The sequence below is a fragment of the Oncorhynchus nerka genome, linkage group LG3 (genome assembly GCF_034236695.1).
Source record: "Oncorhynchus nerka isolate Pitt River linkage group LG3, Oner_Uvic_2.0, whole genome shotgun sequence".
NCBI lineage: Eukaryota > Metazoa > Chordata > Actinopteri > Salmoniformes > Salmonidae > Oncorhynchus > Oncorhynchus nerka.
The window spans coordinates 17520332-17530687 of NC_088398.1; the positions used below are offsets into that span (position 1 = coordinate 17520332).

The following is a 10356-nucleotide window of genomic DNA, read 5'->3' on the forward strand; positions in this document are numbered from 1 at the left end:
CAAATGAAAGGTGTTCATGCTTGCGTTCAATCAACATTTTATTATTAGAGATTGAGAGAACATTTTCTGTTAACACGTGTATGTTGGGTATAATGATTGGTTGACTCATTTTGGGGGACAAGATCTAGAAGGATCTAACCCCTGAACCACGCCTATACATGCGATAGAGCTACTCTTCTTCGTTACTTTACCATGAGGTGTCCACGCGGTCTTTCTGTGTGCTGATTGGCAAGGAGGGGCACAAACAATATTTTTTTTTACCAATGAGAGCGCTGTACATGCAGCAGTTCAGACTGTGCATTCACCAACAGCATGCACAGTCCCGAAACGGGATAGTGAGTATGCAGCGGGCGAGACTGGGTTGGGATGTCTATTGCCATCCATATAAAACCAAAGCGGAGACTTGCTGTTTACAGTCAGCTCCCAATTGTACGGTTGATGACAATAAGTAGCTAACATTGTGACAGTATAGTTATTTGGATAGTAATCAAGACGTTGGACATTTGTTAATCGATAGGCTTAACTAGCTAATAATAGTGGTCGGCTATTTTCCATTTATATTTTCTTACTCACTGGCACACTAAACGAATATTAAAATGGTAATCATTACAAAGAAATTGAAAATATTTGAGATCGTTTTCCATGATCCTACTAAGGCTTTCTACTCCAGTGGTGACAAGGTATCCGGGAATATTGTGGTTGAGGTGTCGGAGGTGACCAAGGTGTCCTCTATGAGAGTGTTTGGAATTGGATGCGCAAAAGTAGAGTACGCGAAAGGAAAGCACAGATGCGGTGAAGCCATTGAATATCTGAAATACGAAGATACCGTTTATCTGGACCAACAGACTAGAGGTAATATTATAAACTAAAATATAAACACAAGTAAATGTCTTTGTATCGAATGTGAATATAGACATTCACTGCAGTCGGCAGGCTACACCCTGTGTCATTCAGGATGTATGCACTGCCACTAGTTGGCTACTGAATTCTGCGAGTACAGTACTGAAAGATGGAGCATGAGAAATTCTGCTTTATAGACTCGCTATATGTTTTATTTGCATATGTTTATGGGTGATCAAATGCACCAGTGGTGATTTTTATTGACCCATTAGCACTATAAATGGACCAATGGTGGGTGTCCTTTGGTCTACAGTGGATTGCACAAATAGCCTAAAATATATGAACCTGTTCATAGTTTAATGAATGGACCATAATGTATTTCTCTCATCCTCAGATTCCAACGGCTTGGTAACTCTCAGACCAGGGAACAGATATGAGTACATGTTTGGCTTCGAGCTGCCACATGCTGGGTAAGCATCAAGGACTGTAAAAATCTTGTTGTTTGTTACCTATAAAGGCATAGCATTATGTAATAATGACAGCATCCCACAATAAATATTCCTCCTGCTTTTGTCACAGGCAACTGGTGTCGTCTTACAAGGGGAAGTTTGGCTGTGTCCAGTATTATGTCAGGGCAGTGATGGAGAGGCCTTCCCAGCCTGCCTTGCAGTGCGAGAAACACTTTGAGGTGGAGGAGCCCTTGGACGTCAACACCCCTGACCTCCTGGTACATAACAGCTCATCACATCATCATAATTATCACCACAAGGAATATATGCCACTTGATAGTTATTACATTATACACCTTGTTCTCCTGAATGAGCCATGTAATGATGATGCATGGCGGCAGGTAGCCTAGTGGTTAGAGCGCAGGTAGCCTATTGATTAGAGCGTTGGGCCAGTAACTGAAATGTTGCTAGATCGAATCCCCCGAACTGACCAGGTAGAACTCTGTCGTTCTGCCCCTGAACAAGGCAGTTAACCCACTGTTCCTAGGCTGTCATTGTAAATAAGAATTTGTTCTTAACTGACTTGCCTTGTTAAATAAAGGTTACATATTACATATTGTATAACTTTGCCATAACTAGCTATACATGAGAGATTTTGAGGTCTGGGTGGTTGGTGTTAGGCATGATGGTTGACTTTGAATCAACATACTTGGTGATTTATGTTTAACTCATATTAATGTTTCTCATCCAGGCTCCAGCTGCAGGTACGAAGGAGAAGAAGCTCACCTGCGTGTTCATCCCAGATGGACATGTGTCCATCAGTGCCAAGATCAACCGCAAGGGCTTCTGCGAGGGCGAGGACATCTGCATCAATGCCAAGTTTGAAAACACCTGCTCACGCATCGTGGTGCCTAAGGCAGCCATCATGGTCAAGCACACCTACCAGGCCAATGGCCGGACCAAGGTCCTGGGGCAGAAGCTCTCAGTCGTGAGGGGCAACCATATCATCTCGGGCATGTGTGACATGTGGCAGGGCAAGACCATCCAAGTGCCCAGGCTCAAGCCTTCACTCCTGGGGTGCGACATCATTCACGTGGACTATGCCCTTAGGGTGAGTCACAAACTTGAGACAACTTGTTGCTTGATTTAATACCATAAACCTGACATTGAAAATTGATTGAAAGGACTTGTGACCTAGGAATGACTTATCTATATCTATCCATCAGATCTATGTCCACATTCCCGGCAGTGACAAGGTGGTCCTAGAGTTGCCCCTGGTCATTGGGAACATCCCCTTCAATGGCTTTGGCAGCCGTACCAACAGCATGAGCAGTCAGGCAGAGTCCCTGAACACCCCCTCCAGTAGCTTTGGGTCACTGCGCCTCCCGTCACAACCCCCCAGCTACAGCAACATCTCCCGCGACTGCCGTATCGACTCCCCCCTCACACCGCTGCTGGTCGACTATGACGCAGATGAGGAGGAAGGACTGTTCATGCGCGCCCCCGAGCTTTGGTACCCTCCTCCCCCTGCCTACTCCGAGGTAAGGAGATGGAGAATAGAAAATGGAGATTTAACAGATATAGTCAGTTACTAGTGAAAGGTGAAGCAGATGGCACTGAATTTGCACCGTTGCAAATGTAGTCTTAATTATTTTCTTTCCAACTGTTTCTCTTTCTTTCCAACTTTCTCTCAGGTCGACGAGGATCTCAAACAGCAAGGGCCATGTTCTTCAGGTCTGCTGAACCACGAGTAAGAGTTGCAATGAATCCCCGTTGTAGTCTAAGCATTGTCAGGGAACGGACTGGTTAAAGAGCAGCACTGCTGTAAAGCAGAAAGAGTGGCTCTAGCTCTGAAGATTCTTTCAAGAAACAGAACTGAGATGTGGACTTGAGAGTCAAGTTCAAGTGAAATTATTCAGGCTGAATGAATATGGATTGTAGATGTTGGTGTCCACGGTCACTATCGCCATTGCAGTCTTCAGAAACGGATTGTTCCTATGTCTGTCTGTAACCCCCTTGCCATTCCACGGTAGTTCTGTACTTCAGTGTGTTCGAGTGTTTTGACAGTTGCCATATTCTCTCAGAGGAATGAAACAATGTTAGAATTCACATCCATACATTGAGTGTGCACAGCTATCATTTTAGGTCAGACAGATACGATTACTGTGACCATGCAAAAGTAATGAAGGGATAGAAAGTGTTTTAATGTTACATTCTATTCCACTTTATATTAATATAAATGGCTCTGTAATTAGATAATGAAAAATGACATATTTTTTTATTCATAATAGTCTTCCAGATTATACTCGGTCATTTTACATGAATTTTAACTCAGTGGTTTATGGTAGAAGAGAGTGACTTCATGGTAACGACAAATCTTGTCGAATGGGAATGACTAAATGAGAGATCTACATTATGTATTGAATTTGGGTATGTGAAAATGCGAGAACTATTTTATATGAGGAGAACCTATGGGTTGGTTTTCTATGCAAAGAAAAAATATATATTACATTCTGAAGTGTTTCCCTCTCTTTGCCTTTATTATATTCGCTTCCTTTCAAGGAATGACAAATATTTGTCTGTTCTGGTTCTATTCCAGCAAGGTTGTCAATGCATTTGAACAGTAAGTAACCCTTGTCCAAGCCTGAACAGCAGGAGCCTATCTCTTGTTTCTGTAGCATGTGGCAGCTTGATGTAGAACTACATATTGGAGAGGACGCTAAGTCTGTTAACAGGACCTTACGCCAAATCCATCTCCTTAATGCTGAGTGCCAAGCAGGGAGGCATCATGTCACATTTTTGGCGTCTTTAGTAAGACTCAAACCCCCCAACCTACCAATGTCAGGGTGGACACTAACCACCCTCACCCTGTCACTGCATTTTACCAATGGCCCTTCATAAATGACCTCTCAGCAGAGGGGCTGCATATTGACACTGTCATTGAAGCAATAGGGAGCGTAGAGCAACACTACTAATTAAGTCACTTATTCATCCTTACTAAACAGTAACTCATGGAAAATTATATAATTATGGAGCTGACAGCAGACGACGGAATCAGATGATACTAACATACCTGCTGTGAATGATCTTTTATGGTAGGTTAGGTGAACCACAGTTCATCAGCAGAATGAGATGTTATTGTTGTAGTTCACTGACCATGAACTGTAACTCATGACCAAATTACAGACATTGATACCAATGAAATGTCATAAATTCAAACTGCTCAGATGTTTTTCACATGGAAAACAAACATGGCTTTATTATTATTGACTACATAGAAAAACGTTCAAATGATAGAACCCTTTTTATTCCCATAAAGTTGTTCACACAGTTTCTGAGAGCCAGAAATCTTGCTTGTTTGTAGGTGACCAAATACTTATTTTCCACCATAATTTGCAAATAAATTCATAAAAAATCCTACAATGTGATTTTCAGTTTTTTTTCTTCTAATTTTGTCTGTCATGGTTGAAGTGTACCTATGATGAACATTACAGGCCTCATCTTTTTAAGTGGGAGAACTTGCACAATTGGTGGCTGACTAAATACTTTTTTGCCCCACTGTATATGGACACCTGCTTGTCGAACATCTCATTCCAAAATCATGGGCATTAATATGGAGTTGGTCCCTCCTTTAATGCTATAACAGCCTCCACTCTTCTGTGAAGGCTTTCCACTAGATGTGGGAACATTACTGCAGTGACTTACATCCATTCAGCCACAGGGGCATTAGTGAGGTCGAGCACTGATGTTGGGCGATTAGGCCTGGCTCGCAGTCGGCATTCCAATTCATCCAAAAGGTGTTAAATGGAGTTGAGGTCAGGGCTCTGTGCAGGCCAGTCAAGTTCTTCCACACCGATCTCGACAAACCATTTCTGTATGGACGTGGCTTTGTGCACGGGGGCATTGTCATGCTGAAACAGGAAAGGGCCTTCCCCAAACTGATGCCACAAAGTTGGAAGCACAGAATCATCTAGAATGTCATTGTATGCTGTAGCGTTAAGAATTCCCTTCACTGGAACTAAGGGGCCTGGCCGAACCATGAAAAACAGACCCACACCATTATTCTTCCTCCACCAAACTTTACAGTGGGCACTATGCATTGAGGCAGGTAGCATTCTCCTGGCATCCACCAAACCCAGATTCGTCCTTTGGACTGCCAGATGGTGAAGCGTGAATAATTTCTCCAGAGAACGCGTTTCCACTGCTCCAGAGTCCAATGGCGGCGAGCTTTATACCACTCCAGCCGACGCTTGGCATTGCGCATGGTGATCTTAGCCTTGTGTGTGGCTGTTTGGCCATGGAAACCCATTTCATGAGGCTCCTGACGAACAGCTCTTGTGCTGACGTTGCTTCCAGAAGCAGTTTGGAACTTGGTAGTGAGTGTTTCAACCGAGGACAGATGACTTTTACACTGCACTTCAGCACTCGACGGCCCTGTTCTGTGAGCTTGTGTGGCTTACCACTTCACGGCGGAGCCGTTGTTGCTCCTAGACGTTTCCACTTGACATTAACAACACTTACAGTTGACCAGGTCAGTTCTAGTAGGTCAGACATTTGACAAACTGACTTGTTGGAAAGGTGGCATCCTATGACGGTGCCACATTGAAAGTCACAGAGCTCTTCAGTAAGGCCATTCTACTGCCAATGTTTGTTTATGGAGAGTACATGGCTGTGTGCTTGATTTTATACAACGGGTGTGGCTGAAATAGACGAATCCACTAATTATAAGGGGTGTCCACATACTTTTGTATATATAGTGTTTGAAAATAAATAAATATCTCAAGAAGAATTAGGGGAAAGGTTAATCAGCATACACTATATATAAAGGAGAGTGATGGAAATGAACAGATAGGCTGACCAAAATAACCCAGTGCATCAATCTGTCTCTCTCACGCTCTTTCTTTCTCTCTCTCTCTCTCTCTCTCTCTCTCTCACACACACACACACACACACACACACACACACACACACACACACACACACACACACACACACACACACACACACACACACACAAAAAAAAAAAAAAAATGTTGGAGAGGCTGGAGCAGAAGATAGCCGCAGTGCAGTTCCCAATGAGAAGTAAGTTTAGGGGGTTGAGTTCCTTGCTCAAGGGAATATCAGCAGTAGGTTGCCGGCTCACTCCCCCCTCCAATCGAGGTTACCGCTGCTCCCATTACATACAGGATTGTAAAGTGGCATTCATGTAGCACTCTCTATGCATGTGTTAGCCTACAGAGCAGAGGGCTGGGGTGGTGGTTAATGACAACCACACCAAGTTGGGTAGCCGGCAGCAAGCCACCAGAAACCCTATGCTGTTGTTTACTCACTTCTACAGCTGTTCGCAAAGAGCAACCCCTCTCAAAAAATCCTCTCTCTCGCTCTCTCTTTCCTAGTTGCCCTGCTAGCTGTCTGTTGAGGACCCCCCAACTCAATGCTATCCCAAAGGATCTTGCCAAGTAAGTCGTTGTCACTACACCCCATCTACCTCTAGAGTATGGCTGATGCCCACCTAAACCCTACCCAACTAGGAATCTCAAGGCATGATTTGGCACAAGCCGCCTTTTGACCAAACATAGAACTACATTCTTTTTGTTAACCTGTATGCATCAAAACAATTATATTACACACAGAGAGACACACACAAGCACTCAAAAATAACCCAATATTTTATATCCCTTGAACTGTTAGTATGTGTTGTAGTACAACGACACACTTTTCATATCAACGAGTATGTCCCACTGTGATAACATTATAAGCTGACACCTCTCGATATAGCACAAGCATAGAAGATCAAACTTAGTTGGGGTCTAATAATATCGCACTAAACTTTCGTTCCCTGGTGAAAAAGTCCTCTGGGGTCCGTTGGACATTGTGTTTCAACAATGTGTGTTTTCACATAACCAGCTAAGCTTTGAACTTTCCTCGAGATTGTGACTGACGTCTCCCGTGGCGTACATGTTGAACCACTGCTGAATCATAGCTGTACTGTGCAACACAATGAGAATCAGTTGCTCTGACAAAGAGAGTTTGTTGAAACGCTTTCATTTATGTCATTTTAATCTCACATATACAGTATATTGTATCATTGTCCTTCAGTACTGTTGCAGTCTATATGGCCGGTAATCAACCGTACGTCCATTTTGTATTTTAAGTGGGATTGACTTATTCCCTCACACTTCACACTTAGCATCTGCCCTATATGATTTAAAGGTTTTGACTTGTTACAGTTATAGGACAGTGTGCATGCATTCTATCATACTTCTGTTTCAGCTACTGTTATAAAGAAGGTAACACATACACCCATCTATGCTCCTCACCTAAATGTGCTGGCCTAAAAGGGCACTCACTATAGGTAACCCACCCCAAGATGTCCCAATAGCTACCTTGAAAGCAAATCCTGCAGCAAAGGAAATTAAGATAAGAAAGAGATGGTCAACAAACCCTCTAAATATGGGCTAATTGCTACAACTTCTTCCAAAGGTTAAACATGAACTTCGGGGTAAAAAGAAACGGCTCTTCAAAGGCCCACCATTTCATTCAGGGTCCCTTTGCGAGAGTTGGGTTGGTTTTGCTTTGACCTGACTTTGCCTTCGTACAATGCCCCTCACCCTCTTTTCAATCACACGATTTACCCCTCACCCATGATATCACCTTTCTGTAATAATGAGCCATCCTCACTACCCTATTGGCCAATAGTGCCAGTCACGTGGATGTCTAATTTATGATGACATGCCACATGATTTAGAGATCAGGGCTTTTACTATGTTTTTATCGCTTTGGTACTATTTTCACAAGTATGTGGTAAAATTTCACAACTCTTAGTTGCATCCCGGAATCGCCTCTTCTCTGTTAACGTTGAGACTGGTGTTTTGCGGGTACTATTTAATGAAGCTGCTGGTTGAGGGCTTGTGACGCGTCTGTTTCTCAAACTAGACACTCTAATGTATTTGTCCTCTTGCTCAGTTTTGCACCGCAGCCTCCCACTCCTCTTTCTATTCTGGTTAGAGACAGTTTGCGCTGTTCTGTGAAGGAAGTAGTACACAGCGTTGTACGAGAACTTCAGTTTCTTGGCAATTTCTCGCATGGAATAGCCATCAATTCTCAGAACATGTATAGACTGACGAGTTTCAGAAGAAAGGTCTTTGTTTCTGGCCGTTATGAGTCTGTAATCGATGCTCCAGATACTCAACTAGTCTAAAGAAGGACAGTTTTATTGCTTCTTTAATCAGAACAACAGTTTTCAGCTGTGCTACCATAATTGCAAAAGGGTTTTCTAATGATCAATTAGCCTTTTAAAATGATAAACTTGGCTTAGCTAACACAGCGTGCCATTGGAACACAGGAGTGATGGTTGCTGATAATGGTTCTCTGTACACCTACAGTATGTAGATATTCCATTCAAAATCAGACGTTTCCAGCTACAATAGTCATTTACAACATTAACAATGTCTACACTGTATGTCTGATCAATTTACATTGTAGAATAATAGTGAAGACATCAAAACTATGAAATAACACTCATGGAATCATGTACTAACCAAAAAAAGTGTTAAACAAATCCAAATGTATTTTAGATTTTAGATTCTTCAAAGTAGCCACCCTTTGCCTTGACAGCTTTGCACAATAGTACAAATAATATTAAAAATAAAGAAAAAGTATTGAATGAGTAGGTGTGTCCAAACTTTTGACTGGTACTGTATACTGTATATATGCATTTTCACATACATTACTGTAATAATGTACCTGGTCGCTTTTTTAGCATTAATTTTGATAAGAGCAAGATAGGTATGTACCATTAGCAAATATTACATAGCCCCTGGTTTCTCTTAGAAAATTTGACATCTGAGTAATTTAGCAGAATGGACAGTGAAACAACCACTTACCACAATCATTACAAGTCACAACATAATCAATGGAGCTTTGAGGACAATACAGTGCCACTGACACGGCCTGCAACCAAAACATGCGGCCTCTCCTTCACTGCAGCCGAGGTGAGTAAAACATTTAAACGTGTTAACCCTCGCAAGGCTGCAGGCCCAGACGGCATCCCCAGCCGCGCCCTCAGAGCATGCGCAGACCAGCTGGCTGGTGTGTTTACGGACATATTCAATCAATCCCTATCCCAGTCTGCTGTTCCCACATGCTTCAAGAGGGCCACCATTGTTCCTGTTCCCAAGAAAGCTAAGGTAACTGAGCTAAACGACTACCGCCCCGTAGCACTGACTTCCGTCATCATGAAGTGCTTTAAGAGACTAGTCAAGGACCATATCACCTCCACCCTACCTGACACCCTAGACCCACTCCAATTTGCTTACCGCCCAAATAGGTCCACAGACGATGCAATCTCAACCACACTGCACACTGCCCTAACCCATCTGGACAAGAGGAATACCTATGTGAGAATGCTGTTCATCGACTACAGCTCGGCATTTAACACCATAGTACCCTCCAAGCTCGTCATCAAGCTCGAGACCCTGGGTCTCAACCCCGCCCTGTGCAACTGGGTACTGGACTTCCTGACGGGCCGCCCCCAGGTGGTGAGGGTAGGCAACAACATCTCCACCCCGCTGATCCTCAACACTGGGGCCCCACAAGGGTGCGTTCTGAGCCCTCTCCTGTACTCCCTGTTCACCACGACTGCGTGGCCACGCACGCCTCCAACTCAATCATCAAGTTTGCGGACGACACAACAGTGGTAAGCTTGATTACCAACAACGACGAGACGGCCTACAGGGAGGAGGTGAGGGCCCTCGGAGTGTGGTGTCAGGAAAATAACCTCACACTCAACGTCAACAAAACTAAGGAGATGATTGTGGACTTCAGGAAACAGCAGAGGGAACACCCCCCTATCCACGGCGATGGAACAGTAGTGGAGAGGGTAGCAAGTTTTAAGTTCCTCGGCATACACATCACAGACAAACTGAATTGGTCCACCCACACAGACAGCATCGTGAAGAAGGCGCAGCAGCGCCTCTTCAACCTCAGGAGGCTGAAGAAATTCGGCTTGTCACCAAAAGCACTCACAAACTTCTACAGATGCACAATCGAGAGCATCCTGGCGGGC

The 10356-nt window shown here is 43.6% G+C and overlaps 1 protein-coding gene across 1 annotated transcript; it reads left to right on the plus strand.

Annotated features, from left to right (window-relative positions):
- Window positions 1–303: 303 nt before the first annotated feature.
- LOC115103011 (thioredoxin-interacting protein-like) lies at window positions 304–3812 on the plus strand. The gene is made up of 6 exons (XM_029623561.2): window positions 304–852; window positions 1235–1310; window positions 1420–1567; window positions 2041–2400; window positions 2516–2830; window positions 2984–3812. Exons 1-6 carry the CDS (start codon window positions 597–599, stop codon window positions 3041–3043), a joined length of 1215 nt encoding a protein of 404 aa, XP_029479421.2. The 5' UTR covers window positions 304–596; the 3' UTR covers window positions 3044–3812.
- The last annotated feature ends 6544 nt before the right edge of the window (window positions 3813–10356 follow it).

Coding starts and splice junctions, on each gene's coding strand:
- LOC115103011 (XM_029623561.2), top strand. CDS start 597: ATGGTAATCATTACAAAGAAATTGAAAATATTTGAGATCGTTTTCCAT. Junction 2,401..2,515: donor ACGTGGACTATGCCCTTAGG/GTGAGTCACAAA, acceptor TCTATCCATCAG/ATCTATGTCCACATTCCCGG. Junction 2,831..2,983: donor CTCCCCCTGCCTACTCCGAG/GTAAGGAGATGG, acceptor ACTTTCTCTCAG/GTCGACGAGGATCTCAAACA.